Raw genomic sequence first — 21,823 nt, forward strand, 5'->3', positions numbered from 1 at the left:
CTGATCCCCCTCCTGCCACACCGTGTCCCTGTCCTGTTCCCCAAGCAGACACCGGACACTTACTGACAGTCTGCTCCAACCCTACCTGCTCCTTATCGAGCAGAGATCTTCTGTGTTTCTGATGTCCTGTCAGATGGGTAACAACAATGATTTCTCTGAAACTCTGAACAAGAGATGAAGGATGACTTATTAATGTTACCACATTCCTGCCAGGCTTCCAATAGCTGAATCTTCAGTGGTTTCATGCCAGGACAAAATGCCTACAGCTCAAGTGTTTATCCTTAAAGAGATTTCAGATTACTCTATTTCTTTTTCCTGGTCTAAACTTAAGCTCCTTTCTGTAAGAGGTAAGCTATTTACTTAAGTCCATTTAGTCCCATAATTGTTTGGTTCAGGGTGTGTACTTCAATCTCAGTACTTAAGCATAAAAAAGGAATTATGCTACCACACATCTTTTGGAGGCTGGAGTTTTGAAATTTTCCCCATAGATCCAAACCATCTCCTTTGTTTTTATGCTGGATTTTTCCCAAACCCCATTCAAAGCCTTGTATTAAAAACAGAATGAAGTGCTCTAAAAGACTTGCTGTCTTTCCTGAGACTGCAGCATACCTGCCCTAACAAGTGAGCTTCCAGCTCTGCAAAAAGGTTCAGTAAGGCTCAGTTGTGTTGCTTGCTGCTATTAACCAGCACCAACATACCCATACAACCTCCAATTTAAATATTTACTACTGCTAAGTTTATATTATGATTTGACCCAAATGTTCCAGCTGGAATTGTAACCTCTGCACCATGGGCTCTCCTGCAGAGTGGGCAGACAACCCTTGCCCCAGAAGGCTTACAATCTAAGTGATTATTTGTTAGGTGATGATAAGCATGTTCATGGCTATAAAACTCAAAGCAAGAAAACAAAAACCATCAGGCTTCCAGAAAAATGGAATAAGATTGTGATTAAAAGCATAGTCAAATTTAATATTTTATGAAGTATTTTTGAGAAGTCTAAACATTATGTCCAGATAAACCCATTCATAGTTACAACATTCCTATATACTCCTTTCTATTGGTTTGAGATATCTCAAAAAAAAAAAAAAAAAAAAAAAAAAGGCACAAAACGTAACAGCTCTTGAAACCTACCTTGTCCAGTCACATCAGTCTTGACAAAGACAATGAAGATTTGTGAGTATGTACTGCAGTTTAACTCAAATAACCAAAATAAGATTACAGAAAGGAGAATTTTTATTCCATCTCATCTACGGACAGATCTTCCTCCTGCTCCAGCAGGAAATCCAGCTACATGCTCTTCTCAGCACACGTGAGAGCATAAAATCCATGCCTCCTGGAAAAGATCGCCCACTGCAGCTGCTGCTCCCTTTCCAGACCTTATCGCCTCGCCACGATTACTACAGCCTCAACCACATACTTGCAATAACATTTTTGGCAGCCACCTTCGCAGACATCCAGTCATGCACCATCTCACCGTCTGGGCTTTACAACTGACATGCAATCTGGCCTACCAGGTCAAATGGGTGAGCCAGTCCATGGAGGAGGCTTTTCTTTTTGTGCAGGCAGCGCTTCCCCCTTGCCCCAGGTGCTCGCCACTGGAGCTAGTTTTGGCAAGTAAAACAGCACAACAGCCGCTCCCCAGCTGCTTCTGAAATAAAAGGAGAGTTGCCCTGTCGTTGGAGGAAAGCAGTCTGGGTTTTGTTGCCACTGTTTCCACACGCAGCCAAACCAGATCATTTTCACATCCTCCAGCAGCATCGTACTGACCCAGGAGAAGGGTTCTTTGCTTTTTATCATCTTCTAGCCTTTCCTCCAGCATGCCAAGATTTCAAAAAGCAGGGTAAATGTAAAGCCTGAGCTCATATAAGTATCTCACCACTGATCTCAGAGCCCTGGCTCTGACTTCCACCAGGCACAATGCAAGGGAGGTACAAGCCAGCCCCTCACTGTCCTTGTCCTGTGCCGCACAAGGACTCAGGACTTGCCCTAAGGCAAATTACTCCATAACTTCATTTCCAGCAGTATCTCTAGAAGCATGTGCCATGGGACAGGGCATTACCTACTCGTATATGCAAAACAGGAGCAATGCAGCCAACGCTGCTTGCTGCTTTCGTTTTGTAAGGGCCCAGAAGAGGAGCTGAAGGGCAGCAGGCAGGACAGGCTCCTCTCCCTCAGGCACACACAGACCTACCTGGCACTCCCCAGGCGATGGGGTGGTGGGACACAGCCCCCAGCCTCGTACAAGGCAGCCTAGAGGCAACCTGCAACTTGACACACAGGGGTTAATTCAGCGCTCACTCTGTGTTTGAGGTTTCTGACTTGACAAAAAGCAAGAACACAAAAAGGCCACAAAGTGCCCACAGTGACCCCAGCCATGTATAGCAAATAGTCTTTGATACCCCAGATCTATTCATTGGTTTGACTAACAGCATCTTAACAAGGATCTAGTCAAGAACATCAGGACAACTAGCCAGCTGCTTCATTTGTATGTTCCTGTTATCTCATCTGAACACTTGGATGGCTGCCTGTGAATGTGGGCGTACAGCAATAATATACATATGACTATATTCCCATAAACTGACAGTTGAAAGCTTAGGATTTGTCATGGCCAGACCAAAACATGAACAAAAACATCCATTTCATTTAGCATAAAGTTTTGCAACAGCCTGTTTTTGACCAAGAAATTTTGTATGCCAAATTATGTCTCATTTCTTTTGTAAAAAAAAAAAAAAAAAAAAAAAAGAAAAAAGTGTTGTCAGGGCCCTGAACGCTGCCATAGTTTTTGTTCCCCTTCAGGCTGAACAGCAATTCTAATCTCTGTTTCAAGTTCCTCAAGTGCTAATAATATAAACCTTATCTCCTAGATGTAAAGCCAGCAACCAGCTTTGGATTACCAAACCTTACTAAGTCATTCCTTTAAGCATTCACTGAATGCCCCTCCTTTAAGTCCTCCTTGCCAAAGCAAAGGACCATCCTCTGCCTCATCACAAAGCTTGGGGCATCCATGTAGCAACAACTCACCTTGCAGAACAGACCCCAAATGGTGACTTGAAGAAGGTTATGAGCTACTGCTGTAAGCTGAAGGTTTTTGCACGTGGACACAGCCATATCCATGTTCACAGTGAACTGGTTCTGGACCAAAAGGACTTTGCACCGATACCAGAGTTGGATCTATGTTCACCACACACGAGCAGGCTGTTATTTTTGGTTTGGAGCTGAGAAAGGGAAGGGCCAGTAGGACAGCTGTCAGACAGGCATCATTGTCAGACAAGCATCTTTCTTCAGGCTTGATGGGAACTTGCAGCCTTGTCCTGAAATAGGGCTAATGGCTTGCTGTGCTGCTTGCTCTGATATGAGCAGCAGAACTACCCTTGGGTTAATTTTTTATTTTAAGTGACAAACCATTATGACAATCCTGTTCCTGACTCATTAGGGGCGTCCTCTCTCTGTCTGATCACACCATGCATCAGATGCCACCATCTTTCACAGTGTTTGCATTGTATGCTCTGTGCTCCTCATTCAACCCCTTGCGTAGCACTCAGCTCTGGGCCTTGGTCAGAGTTCCCTGATAATCAAACAAAAGAATTGTGACTTCTGGACAAACACCTAGACTCTGCTAGCACTTAACACTTACATCGCACAAACGATTCAACTTCCTATTCTGTATTAAGGCCTTCCTGCATCATACATTGTGTAATCAAAGTACCCTGTCTCAAAAAGATTACAGCCCAAAAATTCAGTTGAATTGCATCAGATTTCATACTACATAATGTGGCAGAGCATTTCAGGAAGGCAATAGTTTCAAGCTTGACCAGCTGTAAAAGGAAAAACCTTCAAGTCTATGCCATGGGCTTAAAACAAAAATAAATCTCTTTTTATCTGCTATATTAGCAGCATTTCGACCACAGGAAAAGTCACAAATTAAAGAGATCCAAAAAGAGTTTAGAAGTATTAGCAGTGTGTTGCAATTATTCCTTATCATGTGATTCTGTTTCAGAAAGTGATTTAGCAAAGATATAATCGCAAGATATAAAATAGCAGAAAAACCCGCTATTTCCACATAGGTGTAATTTTCACAAATACACTATTTCTCTTCTGTTATCAGAACTCTTCCTCAGATCTGTGTGTTTCACATGGTTCAAATGTAAGCCTAAGACAGCAGCTCACTCACTCCAACCACACCAGGACCCTTTATCTAGCTGTGAGACCCCGTGTATGTTCTTCAGCAGCACAAGGGCCTCACAGGCTACTGCCGTGCATCCCAAGTAGGGAGCACAGTGGAGGTTTCTACTTGCACTTAATCTGATAATAACACTTCTTAGCCCTCTGCAGAGACTTACATGCTGAAGCTGGTCACAGTCACTGATACTTGTTCTGTCAAGTTAGGAAAGAATAGACTGCAATAAAGCTGTACTTCCAACACTAAAGGGGAAGATACAACTGGCTGCGTAAGTACAAGAAACAAATGAAATGAGTAATCATGAAGTGGCTTTAAAACAAAAACAAACCCCCCATCAAAAGTCAGAACACTCATGGAGGTAAAGGCCAAAAGACTTAGACTACAGGATCTTAGTTATATGAATATGAGTAACAACGTGACCGTGAGTCATTTTATTAAGGAATCTTTACTGCCTTCCGTTAACCAAAAAATTGTGTAATGGCATGCTTGAAATTAGCTAGTTATATAAAATAACTTTTCTTCTGAGTTGCTGCTTGTGAATAGCTGCAATTTGAACAGAGATTTGAATAAAAACCCTCCTACCCCCTCACTGTGTAACACAGAATTACAATGGCAGTATGTCTGTGTACTGGGTCTGGCTGGAATGTTAACTTTCCCGGCAGCAGCCCATTCAGTGCCGTACTCTGTACTTGTAGCTGGAACAGCAGTGTTATCACACCAGTGTTGTGTCTACTGCTGAGCAGCAGTGGCACAGCATTGGGCCTTTCTCTAACCCTCCTAGGGGGTGGGCAAAAAAGTGAGGAGAGAAACATCACTAGGGCAGCTGACCTAAACCAATCAAAGGGATATTCCATACCATGTGGTGTCACACTCAGCAATAAAAGGTGGAAACAGGAAGAAGAGGGGGGGGGGGGGGGGCTCTCGTTGAGAAGACGTCGGTCCTCCTCTCGAACACCGGCTGCGTGCGTTGAGGCCTTGCTTCAAGGACGTGGTCAATCATCGCTCATTTGTGGGAAGTAGAGAGTAATTTCTTTCCTCTGCACTTCCATATAGCTTTCATTTATTTTGTTTGTTTGTTTTCCTCCCTTTTTCCCCTTTCCCTTTTATTTCCCCTTAGTTAAATTGTTTAGTTCATGGTAGTCTTTATTTAATTATTATAATTATTTCCCTTTAATTAAATTATCCTTATCTCAACCCGTGAGTTGTTCTTTGCTTTACTTCTCCCCCTCCTTATCTAAAGGAGGGGGAGTGAGAGAGCGGTTGTGGGGTTTAGCTGCCCAGCACGGTAAAACCACCACAGTCTGCAGCAAGCAGACGCATAAGCAGCTCAATATGTGAAGTTCAAACTTTCAGTGTTGGACTTGCATATAAGCTTTACAGTTAGGAGCTCTACACCGAAGGCAAAGGTCAGCCATGGACAATTGATGGAAATTGGGAACCTCCGGGTCACGTTGCTGCAGCCAGCTGATGGAGCTTTGTGCTGGCCTCCTCGGAGGTGGCTGTCACTGTCAGAGCCAAACAGGCCACAGGTCTCCCTCCCAGCCACAACACTGTCCCACCGATCACCACAGGCCAAACTATTTCTTCTTAGCAATTTAAGTCACCGAAAACCACCGGGTATACAGCTATGAATTACCACAACCATATGTTGCAAACCAATATGACCGAAATATAGAGAAATAACTGTACTTTGCTGCTATAAATTAAAGCCAAGGGATCTCTAGTGTTCTCTAATACACAAAACCAAAATGCCAAAGCACGTTCCTTGGTAAAAGCCCAAAGACCACTTAAAGGTCCAAATTTTCAAGATGTCTTAGACTACATAACTTATTTTGTTACTCCTCCCCCTCAAACAAAGTACAAAAGCAGCTTCAGTTTCCTCTGCAATCAGTTTTTACTCCTGGAACTCCTGTGGGCAGACAAGAACACCAAGAGCTGTGAATACGGCTTCTATGTGTCATTAACTGAATGTCTTTAATTTATGATTTACGAGTACATTATAAACACACACATACACAGATGTCTCTTACAGATCAAGCCATCTTTCCACAGTTCGTAAGTGATGCAATTTATACAGTCATCACAGTCCAGATCAGACCAGTGTCACTGTAAGACATCACGCAAGCAATACAATAGCATGTACTGAACAACTACTGAAAACTCATTTAACAAATAAAATCCATCTCGTAAAAAAATCCCATGGGAGTCTTCTGCTGCAGTATATCATCTGTGTTTCAGGCTCAACATTCCCAAATATTTAGTGTTTTCTACAACAAAGAATTTGTGTTGGAGTGACTGCATGCTGGGAGAAACTAACTGCCTTCATACAAAAGCCACAAAATATCATGCTTACCCTATGTCTTGGTGCAGCTCTTCAGAGCTAATTCATAGCATCTATGACTTTAACACTGTATTTTCCTCTATTTAAAGTTCCAGTATCCCTACTTGATTGGTTTGCCATAGTACTACATCAAGGCAGGCAGGGAGCCCAGGGAGGTATCACTAAACTGTTAATTTTATCCTAACACAGATTAGAGGAAGCCCACTCACTGGTCCCTTTTGGACCAGGAATGGAACGACCATTGTACTTGGGAGGGCAGAGAAGCTAAAGAGCTTGATCTCCTGCGTTTGCTCCAGTTTTAAAACTTTTGTTAAAACCCTGTTTTGTTTAAAACTCTCTGCAAATCAGCAGATTCTTTTCCACACACTCGTGGAGTGTGAAAATACATGGGTCACAAGAGATTACCAGGAATGGACTGGGTTTCTTTGAGCGTGTAGATGTGTTTCAGCATGGACACAAACAGCAACAAACACAGAGAAGCTTTCTGTTGTCCAGATGATACCTCAGGAGCAGGCTGAGGTGCCAACAAGGCTGGCTGAGCTGCTCCTGCCTACCTGCTTACAGCCATTATGCCCGTACCCATACCTGCCTGTCAAGGATTTCTGTCCATTAGGAGCTACCAGATGTGTGTCATAAAGTTATGGTTGTGCATGTGTGTTCTTGCACTTATCTTTAGGAAGGGAAAGAACAGAAAAAAAAGGGGAAAAAATGAGTAATGAAGCTAGAAACACTTGAAACCCAATGTAAGAGCAGATAGAAGCTTTCTCCAACACACACGTCAGGAGGTAGCTAATAAAGGAAACTGGAGACTTTTGCTTATCGAAAAAACACAGCCAGGCCTTCTTCCTTCCACATCTTAAACCTCCTTGCTTCACTCCCTTTCCTCCATCCACTTATAAAGACATCAATCCCCAAAATAAAGGCCTTGCATTTTCCCTGCAGATCAATTCCTCTAAATACAATGGAGTGACACTGTACAAGCACGATCCCTGAAAAGCTGAATGCTCAAAACCAGTTTGTTACTCTGACGCATGTATCCTCTGTTTGTGTATCAGCATCTGTGCCCTGCAATCAGAGGCACAATGACACATTTTAGCATGCAGGGTGCGTTCTGCCTTTATCGCCGCCTCCCCTTGATACACACACCCTCGGTGTTCCTTCAACTAGCGCTACGCTTCTTCTCATATTAAATTTAGAAACAGACCTCTGAATCACCAGTTCCTGTTGTTAAAAGTAGCTAGAAACAGATGTTACAGCAAAATACGTTTACTAGGAAACAGTTATAAACAGCCCACTACATTAGACCCCATTGCTACGAAATGTTTTTAGACCTTAGAACAAGGGATTTTATAGATTCACGTTAAACTAAATAATTACATTCCCTGAGATCTCTAATCCTTCCTAGAATCATATCAGCTCTTACCCATAATGATATCATGTGGCAGAGAGTTCCAGAGGTTAACCGTCCACTATAAAAAAAAAAACAAAAAACAAGAAAACATGTTGCTTATAAACTCATTACTGGAGAGCGTCCCATTGCACTTAATCCATCCATTCTACTTGTCCCTGTCACTTCTTCAGATGCGTCTTTAGTAAGAGAAGCCGAAAGATCTGACCTACTACCTCAGCAAGAGAAGAGCAGCACGAAAATACCCAAACTAGTTATGTGCCAAGACCACCAGTTTCAGGTACAGGAGAGCAGAGTTCAGGCAGTGCTGCACACAAGTCAATCCACCCTGCAGACAGGAATTACTTCCTAGCATAAACGAAGTAGAAGCGTTTCCAGATCCGAGTCCATCAGTTTCCAGATGAAGAGTATCTGAGATGCCGAATCCCATGGTTAAGAAACTCTTCACAACCACTTATGGACTCCAGCATCTCCCGTAGCTCTCAGAATAGTTAAGAGGAAGTACCACTCCGGCCAGGAGGCAGCATCCCGCTGTATGCTCCACATGTATAAATACATACATGCATTACATACTTTCTATCAGCAAGGCCAGCTGGTACCCAATTGTTTCAGCATATGAGGAACATTAGTTCAGGTTTGCATAGTTCTCTCTATGAATTACTGCTGCCACGGGACAACGCAGACCACTATGCGCTATTATTGCTGTATTTAGCCCAGAGGACTGTACGTAACTGTAAGCTAAACCTTTGTTTGCCTAACATAACACTTCCAGAGAAGCTTTCAAGCCCTGGGAACATTTTGGATAGAATCCACCATTTCCCTTCATCATTTATTTGTTCCAGTGCTTACTCTCTCTCACCGTTACAAATGCATGCCTTATTTCTAATTGCCCAATTGCAGTTCCCAGCCATCAGCCATGAGCTGTGTTATGCCTGTCTCTGTTAGCCTTTTAGCATCCAGAGTGCTGTGCTCTCCCTCAGAAGGTGCTTGCCTCTGGTTATCAAATCGCCCCATTTACCTATCAAGAAACAGCTGACCCAGCAGCAGAAGGAGCTCTGCAGGCTCTCCTTGTAGAACCTGAAGACCACCCAGCCTTCAGATTATCTCCTCTGCCTTTTTTCTGAGCTCACTCCCTTTCCTCCCACCAGGCTGCTCCCGGCCCCAGAACCGTCCCATACACCACTCCAACACCGCTCTCACCTCCTGTCCGCGTTGCTCCTACTCGCTCACGCACTGCCCTGCAGAAGGAAGAGCAGTCGTGTCTTATTTACTCACCGCACCCCTAAGGACCTTTCTCCCTGGGTTCCTGTTCGGTCACTGGGCTGCAGCACAACATCTGCAGGCCCCGTGGTCTTGCATCAGACTAATTTAAAACACACTTCTGATTGATACAGCTCACAGGAATCCCCAGGCTGCACGGTACACAGTGCCGTGCCCTCACTTACCGCGCTACCGACTGCGCCTCAGATTCTGACCCTGCCTCCAGATACCCAATGAAAATGTTCAACAGAATCCAGCCTCACCTCAACCCTTAAAGCAGATGGCTAGAAGCATTCACAGTTGATAATGATTCACTGCCAGTGACTAACTTGTAAACGTCAGCTACTCAGTCCTTAATTCAGGCGCTTTTGCAATACCACATAGCACCAACGTGTGTGGACAGGAGTCCCAAAAGGGTACGCCAGAGCCCTACCTGGCTGCCTCTGCTGGAGGCAGGGAGGGACCGCAGGGAGAAGATGGAAGGAGCAAGGGAGTGGCAGCATCTGCTAGGCAGGACTGCCCCTCTTCAGCTGCACAGCTGCCTTTGGCAGGCGTAGCTTCACTGCATCTCATGCAGATCCCTCTCCCAAGAAAAGCTTGTTTTCCAGCATGTCACTGCGTTTGCTACGACGCATTTCCCATGACCTAACACACACTGACATTAGTCTGTCTTACATCTTTATCAACTGAATGTAGCATTAACTTTTCCAGTATCTTGATGAGAAAAAATGCCACCCTACCTGGAACAGGGCTAAAACAGTCACCCACCCTTCCCTTCTCTGGCACTGTTAATTCTACAACCCTCTATGCCAACAGTTATTAAGAATTGTTGTCTGCAGGCCTGCAGACTTTTCACAGCAAGCTCTTTTTAACAACTGAGTTACAGCACTGCTAGTTTGCATATCTCTACCCCTAGAAATTATTAAATCCTTAATTAACAAGGATTTAAAGAAATTAATCATCTTCTGTTAGAATGGCACAGTATCAAATATTGCACCTTCTCAAATATAGAGAAGTATTAATATTTCTACTTTTCTTGCATGACCTATTTCATTATCTTCATCTAATAACGTGGATTATTTGTTTCCTAACACTTAAAATATAGAATATATGTGTAGTTAATTCCCCAATTTATTTCCTTACTTCTAATGTGCACCAATTCTCATGTATCCGTTGTCCCATAAATTTCTGTATTTTGCTTTGAAATGTGTCCCAAAGTCAGAGGGCTGTTACCCTGGTTGTTGTCTTTTCTTTTTTTCCTCCCCCTTTAAACCAGAATTTCAGTGTTTTGGCTACTTGAAATATTCTTAGAGATCACCATTTCCCATTCACACTCTTCTTCCTACAACAACATTCACTAAGCTCTCCATGATGACAGATGTGGTCCTTTGAAGCATCAAGTATGTATTTCCTTGTAATTGCTTGCTATTTATCCATCCTTTACATAACTGGGCCAGAGTCAACAAAACAAAACCAACTAGAGTGCGCTAAGGGAGGCAAACCTGTATGTTTGCTGATTAGCCACTTGGGACAGCTACAAAAAAATATTTGGGGAAAAAAAAAAATCTGTATTTGTTTCTCCTATTCTTTGACTCTAAAGGTAAGGCATTCACCAAGCCACCGATTTGATGAGTCAACCAAAACTGGACAAAGGACACATTCAGGCTCTTCCTCATCAGCCTGACTCTCAGCCAGGTTAAAAGCCTGTGCATGCTACCAGCCATCTGCTGCCTTTTGGATGAATGAGGCAAAGCAAAAGGAACTGGCCTCAGCCCTATTTGCCGTCTCATCAGAGAAAAAAGGCAATGCAAAGCACACGCACTCTGCATGTAGATACAACACTCCTCATCCGCCCAAGGGAGAAGCATCCACCCTCCACCACCTGGATTTGCACATGCAGTGGATTAAACCTTAGTACAGAATCAATCCTTAGCCTCTAGGATCAAATCTTTCCCAGGGCAATAAAACGATGTACTCACCAAGAAAACCACAACATTTGGTTTTGTAATTGCCACACCAGTAGGAAAAACACTGAGAACCTTCCAATCTCAAGCGTAACTTGATTTAAATAAACATACTCACAATTCATACACCATGAACTGTTAAGCATCCTAGAAGCACATTGGTACCAGCCTACAGATGTAATTCTGCCCTCCAGCACACATGGACTTCTTACAGTCAAAAGTCCCGCATGGCACCTACAAGCACCTACTTACATACATTTAGTTAGAGCAGAAATTCATTATGATGTTTAGCAGAAGTCTACATTCAGTAGCTGAAAAAGAAATAACCTAGGTACTTGCTGTACAGACGCTGCAACTTTGCACACACAAAACTGACTAAGGAAAAATATATACTGTACTTCAGGCATCCACTCTTCCTATTAAAGCAGCAGAACAGAGGGAAAGCGAAGGAGGGGAAAATGGACTGTAAATATACATCAAAAAGCAAAAGGGAGAGCCCTGCCCATACCTTCTGCAACAAATTACCCCTAAATTAGGCAGCAGGTATTCAAAAGCATCACTCTGCTCAGACAGTTCAGGCTGTGAAGTGTACACTCCCTGAGCTGGATTCCTCTGTCCCCTGCTCTCTGGCTTGGGGGTAAACATTACCATGCAGGTCACCAAAAGCCTCTGATACTAAAACTTTCAGCCCTTTTTTTACTACACAGATTTTGCTGAAGTTCTCTGCTTTGTACACATATCTAAAAATCTTTCTATGGGATGGGAAGAATCTCAGTTTGGGCTGCAAGTCCAAGACCTACAGAGAGGGCGTGTACTCCTCCAACTTCCTCCATCTTCTTCCCCATCAGCTTAGAAAATTCTCACAAGAAGCCAGAAAACAGACTTCACCCACCAAAAAAGAGCATTCCATTGACTATGAAAGATTCAATGAGACCTAAAAGTTTCTGCTGAAACTTTCAGTGATCGCACAGTTAATTATAGTTTTAAGAGGCCATAGCAATGCTTCAAAGGTCTATTGCACACTGAAGTCAGTCCACATTCCTCTCATAATTCCTGTTTAAGTTTAGCTGGGTTGCTTGAATATTAAATTCAGATGAAAAGTACAGAGTGATTTTAAAATGCAAGTGCTATTCCTGACTAGTAATACTTCTGCATCCACATAAACCTTCCGAAATCCTTATGACCAGCCTTCCTATATAACATAATCCACTTTGAGGCTTTGTCTGCATAAGGCATTTCAGATTATTTGAGAGAAAAACCATACAAATTTTTAAAATGGATTGGTTAAACTGCTTGGGACCCTCCCCAGACACTCTTTCCCAGAATCAGAGTAACTCTCAACTATTCTTCCTCAGAGATGTAAAGCAATCCACTTGAAATTCACACCTTAGGCTGACTCGAATCATTTCTCAACAGCATGTGAAGACAAGCCCTTAGCTCCAGAACCACACACAGGATTTATTTGGGACTAACTGTTCAAAATATCCCCCTCAGGAGACGGGCCCAGACACCACAGTGCATCTGCTTCAGCATCTGCTTAGATGCTGCTTCAACACCAAACACATCTAAGAATGCAAGAAACCACACAACCATAAAAGCTTGAGTTCTGGTAAATAAATTCATGACTGTGTATTCGCCAGGATTGCTTTAGATAAGGATTTCTGACAGGCACTGAGCCATAGTTTTAAAGCCTCTTATTCTGATGCAGCCTTCCAAGATTTCCCTACTCCCTCCCTCCCATTCCCTGCAAGCTGCATCCCCCAGCTTCTCTTTCACAAACCTGCCCATCTGAAACCCCAGCCTGCTGATGCTGTGCACAGCCTAACACAGCACAGCAGCGACTGAGGGCCCTTGTTGTGGGATTTTAGGCATCACCTGGAAGACAACAAGCAGCAGACCGAACAGGAACTCCAGGTTCAGAGCCAGCAGACGTGGCTTCGTGCACTTCCGCCCCCGCAGCTCAGCCTGCTCTGTTTTTTCCTGGGGATACATTTTCAGATCACAACCACGACCTGCTGCAGATACAAATCAGCTTTGCTCATCCCACAGTTTTGTCACTGACAAAAAATAGCTCTGGAGGGAGAGGAGGTGGTTTTCAGCTGTTTTCTTCATTCCTCTCGAGCTGTTCCCTCTGTCCTCTCCCAGCTTTTATACCTTGTAATACGGGATAAGCCATTTTCTCATGTTCACAGCTCAATGTCAGAATAACTGTTTTCTTATTCTACAGAGACTGTAAATCCCCACAGCTGCCTTTAAAACAAATTTAATAGTAGCCACAATGTTCCAGCAGCACCTCAACAAAAAAATCATCAGGCTTTTTGTGGGGGAGCTGAAAGAAGCCGGTGACTGCTCATTTCCTCACTGAAGACAGCTCTGAGATGCAGCTGGGGCCACACCGGAGCGGTTTGGATGGATGCTTCACCTCGGTGCCACTGACACTCTGAGTTCAAAACAACAGCAGCAGGAGAGGGACATTTTCCTAGGCAGCATCACAAATACCTGGTTTTAAAGATGGTTCGAAAGCACATAATATACTGTTCTTGCATTTCTCATGAACAGTAACCTTATTCTTCCGCAAACACTGATCAACATTTGATCTTGTTATGAACAACTCTGAGGCCTCCCCCACAGAGCATCTAGCTGCATCGCATTAAAGCTGTTCCTTTCTCCTTGCCTCTAGCATATTCCAGGCATGTAAACAACTCTGCTGTGCACACAAGCAAAGTCACAGCTAGCCAGCAAAAGCTGCAGCAAGGGCACCGTAGGAACCAATCCAATCCTAATAACCAATTATTTTCATAGGGCACTGCATTTATTAACTAGAAGCCAACTGCTATTAATGCAAATGTACAAGTGAAAAATGATTCTATTAGAAAAGCTAAAGAAATATTTTAGAAAATTATTTTTCATGGATAGAGTCATGTTTCACAGCCTTCGTCACCCCCTAACCAATGCACACAAGAGGAGTCAGTCTGAATAATCATCAAAGGCAGTTTCTCACCACTGTGACTGGAAGAAGTGTGACAAGAATAGAAGAAAGGCAAGCGTTAGAAAATCCAAGCAGGCTTACTGTCTGGGGATTTCCTGGTTGATGCAACATCACATGACAGGTAATGTTTTTGGAACCAGGCCTGAAAACCTATGGGAACTATTTGCAGTTCATAATTAAAAACAAGCCCCCCACATACCTTAGCACTCATTCAGAAGTGAAGTAATTAGAAGAAGATGCACTGTGAAAGTTACCAAGATTTAAAGCAAAAAGCATTGCCTCGCCAATTACCATGTGATGTTAACTCTTGCTTTACACTCTCTGGACCACGTGTACCAGGCAAGCTACCCTGGTGGGACCTGCTTCTTTGGGCAAGTTTCAGCTGCCAGATCCATCCCCTCTTGCCACGCAATGCCCTTGCAGCTCTCTCGCTCACACCACAGATCTCTCCCCACACACAAGTCTGAGAGTAGGAAAAATTGAAGTCTGGAGGAAATGCGGGTCATCTCTGACCCCTATCTCATCCTCCCAGGGGTTCCGAGCTGATCCCACAGGAAAAACAAATGTAACTGCAACTAGGCCTGCTTAGGGCCTTCTCTGCGTTAGGAAGCTTCCAACAGCACAGATCCAGGGAAACGGCTCTGGAGCTGAGCTGAATGCTGCACCAGCCTCAAACAGCAGCCAGAGCAGCCCGGGGCACCTTGCACCCAGAGCAGTCACACCGTTTGTTGCCTCTGAGGTTACAGAGCCCTGCAATTCCTCACTGTCCTCTTATCCACACCAACTCGACAAACTAGAGCGAATCCATTACGGCCCAGCACCCGCTAGCTTCCTTGGCTTACTTCACACGCTCGCAAACATCAGGCTATATAAATTCCAGGCCTCGCTTCTTCCTTCCACAATGCAAAAATTGCCCTGTCGCACACATCCTTCTCCCCTCCCACTTCTTGTCAAATTTCACTGCCCGTACTGCTGCCAGAGCAAGTTTTATCTTCGTGAAGCCAGGAAGTCATCCAGTTCTCCCCAGCACCCCTGAAAAGCAAACCGCTTTCTGTCCTCTGCTGCCCGGCGGCCGAACACCCACTCAGCCCGGCACGTGGCACTTAGCAAGGAGGCTGTGTGAGAGGAAAACAAGCAGTCAAGGTCTAGTTTCACTCACAAAATCGAGTATCCCTCTTTACAGCTAAGATTTCTTCATCTTCTTCACATTATCCACCTTCAATGTGTTTAACACAAATTAAAAAAAAAAAGCCATACCTTAAAAAAAGCCGTATCATAACTTTCATATTTTGAGTCAAACCAACGAGTTTTATTACAAAGGCAAAACGATTCCTTCGACAAAAACGGAGTTTAACTCCAACAATATGCTTGCAGAGCAGTCCTGCACTCTCCTTTTCTGTTCTAAAAACCCTACTCATGGTAATTCTGTACCGAACATAATACACATTATGAAGAATTCACACGGCACTGCAACTAACTTAAACTTCTGACTAAGGTAAATTAAAGTTCATGGTTAAAGCAGGTGAAAGTGTATCTCAGTCTGCACAATGGAAGATTTAGACAACTCTTTACAGACTCAGGCCTTGAGAAGTGCAAGGTTCAGTTGCTGCACCCTGTGCATCTGACAAGATGCACGGTCATAAATACCAGCACCAGAAAGCTGTAGCTCCATGTTAGTGCCAAATATCTGATGGCCATCTCCTTTTTAGAGGAGCATGGTGAGAAGGCTATAGCCTAGACAGAACTGGGGACACTCCGTTGAACTGGAAATGTGAAGCATTTCAGGTGAAAATTACAAATTATAGCGACAGCCCAAATTAAAAATATTACAAATTTTCATTTACCATTTACAGTTATAATAAAGTAAAAGTGAAAAAAGATCAGACTTATTTTTGTTTTGGTTTGTTTTTTTTTTTTGTACATTGTTAGCAAACAAAAACCTTTGGCTATATTCACTATGCACAAAACACATCCAATATTCGATATCAAAAATGCCCATCACGGGACATAGCATGGCTTTAATTAATAAGAAGACAAAACTCAGTTTATTACCTCTTCAAGGATCAGAGTCACACGATGTGCCTCATATCAAAGATTTGCCCGGGGCAGAAGCACTCAGAGCACATCAATTTACATCTTAAAGGATTTCAAAAGGATTCTGAAGCTGCTGCACCTTTCATGAATCGATTTTGATCAACCCCTTGTTTTAGGACCACTGCAGATGAAAAACTCAAGTAGAGATTATTTAAGCTAATTTATCTGAATTCAAAGGGCCAGTTTTGAGTCATCCTGTCAGGGTCACACTGCAGCCTGCTGAGTTCCCCAGTTTTACCACTAACCCAGCATAAATGCATAAAGGCACCATGGCACTTGGGTTTCCTGTTAGACCCCCAGCTCTAACACACACCTGTTGAAATGTAAGGCCTGGACTGACATGTGCTTGTTGTGGAAAAACAAATTAAATCATATGCAAGAGCACAAGAACACTGAAAAGGGGATTATGGCTATTCAGGAAGCACCTAGTACACCAGTGCAACACAAAAAGGTCAAGAAACAAGTATCATAAACCTTCATATTCACACCCAAAATAATGGGAATATTTGACTCCTTCAAGGTGCCACAATCTCATAAGGACACTTCAAATTAATTTGACATTTATATCTTTATTAATAATGTGAAAACAAAAGCATAGGGAAAGGAGCATTTGCAGTTTAAGCAAAGACATCAAAACAAGTATGTCCATAGCACTCAAATGCTAAACTACACGTGAGAATCTTTTGAGTGGTTGAAATCTGGGACACGGAGGAAAGGCCTTCTTGTTTTTAAATTAATTATTAATCAATCTTTTCATCCATCAAATCCCTGCAATGACTCATCCACTTTCTTTACCAAAGTCTAAACTGTTACGAGAAGATAGCAATTCCACTTGTGCATTACCCTCCTGAGTGCAATTCTTAACCCTGCATATGAGAAAGGATTTTAATAGGTTCATTCCTCCCTCCCACAAAAAGATTATGTTCTCATTGACCCTGAAAAGAATATAACAGAAAAAAAAAAACACAAACACAATAGAAGGAAAAACAATGTTTAGAATTTTTACATTAAGAGAAAGAAGATAAAGTCCACCTCAGTTATAAGAAAGCAAAACCAGCATTCTTCTGGTGATAGAAGTACTTGAAGCAATGAGAAAATTCACATCACCAGAAATCCTCGATAAAAAATGCCATTAAATAATCCAATGCTTTTACATTCATGCAGACAATTCGTACTGTCTGTAAAGGAATTTAGCTTCATGGAAAATGTAGCTTGAAAAGAGGTGCTTTATAAGCTTACAAAATTAATAACTTGATCCTACACCCCACATCCATCTAAACCTCTTTTCAGGGTCAGCAGCTTTATTTCATGAATTCAGCTGCAAGACTGGAGCTCAGCTGGAGATACCTACGTACAGAGCTTGCTCTTTTCCTGCACTAAAGTTATATCAGAACGTTACAACATGTTTGCATATCTCCCACACACGGAGGGTTTTTTTTGCCAGCAATAACATGACAATGGCATCAAGGCTGAGAAAACATACCAGACAGATATGAAATGAGAGGGTGGAGTTTGCTGCAGGAACACCCAGACTGAAGTCCAGCAGCTCTGGGGAAAGGTGCTGCCTTTCTACAGGCCTTCCTATCAGTCCCACTTTCCCATGTCAAACGTGAAACTCCTTCCAGGAAATGAAAATCTTCCTATAGTTTCTCCGCTCTTCACAGCCTCTTTTCTATCAAGGAAAGTGGTATCACTCCACCCTTTTTCCGTGAGAATGGTTTTCATTTTTCCCTTCCACTACATTCAGCCTCGTGGCCACAGTGGAGTAGGAAGGAAAAAAAATATTTCTTAATCTCTGCTGGGTGCTCTTCCCTACTCTCAAATATAGTTTCCCTGGGAATATTTCCACTGGCAACGCACACCACTGTCCTTAATCTCAATCATACAGAAGTAACGTGAAATTCACACACTTGTCAGTTTTACAGCCACACAAGTTCTGCAATAACATCACTTAGAACAATCAGACCTTCTTTTACCCTAGCAAAGCTATATAAAAAAAATACAGGTAGCAGACCTGTTAGAAGAGTTTGATTTACACGTTTGTGCAGCTATTTTCAGAAAAGCTTTTGGTTTAAAAAAAAAAAAAAAATGCTGACAGTGCTGCAGATTTTTGGCACCTTACCTCCTCCTAAACTGCCACCAAAAAAAAAAAATAAAAAAAATTGATCCAACTACAAAGAAGCAAAAAAATGTTACTATCAATCACAGGAAGGTACCTGATCTGCCACAAATAAAGTGTTACCAAGATGTGAGAATAAGTACTAAGTTTCAGTGATCTTGAAAGTCAACAGCGGAATCCAGTGGCATAATACAAGGTGCACTCCACACTAGAAATTATAACTTGAAGGCTCAAACTGTACAGAGCCTTGGCCTTCCCCTTATTCTTTCCAGCTGCCCATTTTTCCCAATCCCACCCCACCATAGTATCCCAGTAGAGCAGCTCGGAAAAATATACAAGCTGAACAAGTCGATTTATCTGAAACTCAAGATTAAGTCTCAATCGTTGTGTAGGAAAGAACTGAAAGCAGGCCCATAAAAGTAAGACAGCGTAACACTAGACTAAACACAATACACCCCTCCCAAACGATTAAAAATATTTTATTTACCATCCTGTTACACAATTACAGGGAAAGTGCCCTTGCAGCACAATTTGACAAAGGCACAACTAGAAAGCAATGAAATAACTAAACTTTACATTTGCTATTGTCAAATCAGGCTGAGCACAAGCAACGCATGCAGGACAACGCTCTATGCTAGACGAAGGTTTTCTGACGCCAGCATGCTCAGGGAAGATCTAAATTGCAGTGGACTGGGGAATGGAAAAATGTAGAACCACATGAAAGAAAGGCAAACCCTGCTTACAAAACAGCAGTGAGTCAGCTCCTGAGGACTGGTCTATGACTGCTCTAAAAACAAGATGCACATTCCTGGTGTGATTTCCAGTTATACAGAATGAAAACAAGTCCATCCCCTACACACGCTTTTAATTTGGTAGGTGATATTTCAAAAAGGTATCAAGAAACATCAGTAGCATTGTTTAACCCATTCAAGTTTCAGGAAACATTTTCAACAAGCGCTGATCCACACAGCCTTTTAACCCCATGTGCATGAATCCACGTTCAATGCATCCAGTAAGCAGGAAACACTCATAGCCCTGGCTTCAGATCAATCAAAAACAACTTATCTTGGGGATACCTCCAACTGAAAAAGGTCATTGAGTTATTTTTAAGAGGCTCTCTTTCTAAAATGCCATGACCTCTTAGCCCGCCTAGTTCCGTCATCTTTGATCAGACCCTCCAGAAAGCCAAGAACATGCCCCAAGGCCTTTTGTGACAAGCTGTGAAACTCAGCCTGATATAATGCTGTAAGTAACATTACGTTACACGGCTACTCTGAGCATGTAGTTGGAGAGTCCAACCCTGTCCTCACTGAAAAAGCCAAGACAGCTTTCAAGTTTTCCTAACCCACCTCCCCTTCGATGAGTGCCCTTGGCTGCAAGCAGCTCTCCCATTGACCATGTTACAGCTCATTTTGTTGATGGGGACTTTCTGGTCTTTTGCTTTCTTGTTGCTGTCCTTGTTTTCAGATGTTATTAGAGACCAGGGCTTTTCTAAGTATATTGACTACTTCTGAAAAGTTAATATACACTCTAAGAATTACTGCAACACACGCAGAAAAACACAGGTCAGACAAGGCAGCTCTATCATCTTACTTTGCTGACATGCACTAAACCAAGGTGCTGGTCACTGAATACCATGTCAGCACACACCGCAAAGAAGCAACTCGTCCAACCCCTCCCGAAAGAACAGAAACCTTTAAACTGGCTCATTTCAGGGAAAGGATAAGAGGTTGTTTAAGGTGCTGTTTGTGCACACTGAATCCCTCTGCCAAGTGCTGCAGTTTATCATTACTAAACACTTACATTGCAGAAGTACTTAGAGGCCTGAAGTAGGTCAGGGCCTCAGCATGCAAGGCACAGAATATATACATAATACATGACAGCCCTTGCCTCGTCATCTTTTTCTGTATCAAGTGTTTGTCTCTTCCCACTAACAGCTATGTGAGCAACCCACACAAACAAGAGAAACTTGTGACTGAAAAAAAAAAAAACAAAACAAAAACAAAAACCACCAACCACAAATTCCACCAACTACGTACATGTTATCCAACATACAAGAACTACAAGTGCTATTCAATGTGCACAGAAGCAATTCTCCTCCTCATTAGGATATTACATGTGAGGGTCTAGAGAACAAGTCTTATGAGGAACAGCTGAGGGAACTGGGGATGTTCAGCCCAGAGAAAAAGAGGCTCTACAATTACCTTAAAGGAGACTATAGCGAGATGAGGATTGGTCTCTTCTCCCAAGCACTAAGTGATAAGACAAGAGGAAATGGCTTTAAGTTGTGTCAGGGGAGGTTCAGGTCAGTTATTAGGAAAAATTTCTTCACTGAAAGGGTTGTGAAGTAGTGGAATGCGCTGCCCGGGAAGTGGTTGAATCACCATTCCTGGAGGTCTTCAAAGCATGTGTAGATGTAATGCTTAGTGACACTGTTTAGTAGTAGACTTGGCAGTGCTAGGTTAAAGGTTGGACCAGATGATCTTACAGATCTTTTCCAACCTAAATGAGTGTATGATTTAGCTAAATGTCAAACCAAAGCATGCTTGGAGCTTTTAGTTTGGCATAACTCGAGTAATTATAACAAAGACAGAAGTAGTTGAAATAAGCTTTGCTAAATACTTATGGATGGGAGCTCTAGTTCTCAGCTCCTCATCTCTCCCAATCTATGCATGCTGTTTTTGTGAAAGTCACAGTTCCTCTATTATTACTTTCAGACTGAACACTGGTTGAGACAGAAGTTGTATGAAACCAAGAAATACATAAGTATTAAAGTTACATGAGTTGTAGGGAGAAAAACTACAAACATAGTGCTAGAAACACATTTACGTATCTTAAATCAGTTGCATTAAAGAGAAATGAACATACCATAAATCTCAAACGATGCTTAACAAGATGATAGAGCTCTAGGCAGCCTGATTATTTCACCGAGCTGTCAGTCATTCCAGATTGTCTTGATCTAAATCCTCATACCAGGACAGCACAGCCCCAAGAGGTGGATCAATACATTACCCAGCTCTTTGCTCCATGCCGCTGCCCCTACCAATGCCTCTCTGTGGCACCACCCACCCACCTCTGCCACTCCAAATACTCACCCACATCCTAGAGCACTTCCCTGCAGCTGAAAAGCATGCAGGACCACAAGCTCCAGCTGCAAACTACAGGCAGACGCTGAGCTGCAGTCCTTCTGCAAGCAGCAATTTTTTTCTTATATATCTTTTTTTTTTTTTTTTAACATTTCAAACACAACATCATTAATAATCACTAAGTTCCTTACATAATTTGAACTGACCAGAAAAATGGACTTTGTAGGCAGCTCAGATAAACATTTTACTTCAAAAGGTGGCAGATTCAGTTTAGCAGCAGAAAATTACTTTTTTTTTTCCCCACAGCTCTTGCAGAAGATAAGATTTAAGGGAATGGGAAAGAGATTGATGCCTTACTGATCAAATCAATTCTAATTATGCA

At 42.6% G+C, this 21,823-nt stretch overlaps 1 protein-coding gene across 5 annotated transcripts in view; it reads right to left on the reverse strand.

Moving 5' to 3' along the window:
* LRRC8D (leucine rich repeat containing 8 VRAC subunit D) overlaps positions 1–21,823 on the reverse strand; it is a 51,633-nt gene that overhangs the window by 14,947 nt on the left and 14,863 nt on the right. For 2 of the 5 annotated variants that reach the window (XM_082765882.1, XM_082765883.1), the window contains one exon: positions 7,945–7,990. The exons of 2 other annotated variants lie outside the window; for them this stretch is intronic. In XM_082765882.1, the coding sequence (XP_082622008.1) occupies positions 7,945–7,948 (4 nt within the window). In that variant the 5' untranslated portion in view covers positions 7,949–7,990. Of the gene's footprint in view, positions 1–63; positions 95–7,944; positions 7,991–21,823 lie in introns of those variants that run through there. One more of the 5 variants, XM_082765886.1, reaches the window with a different exon arrangement.

The sequence above is a fragment of the Aythya marila genome (assembly GCF_965140915.1).
Source record: "Aythya marila genome assembly, chromosome: 8".
NCBI lineage: Eukaryota > Metazoa > Chordata > Aves > Anseriformes > Anatidae > Aythya > Aythya marila.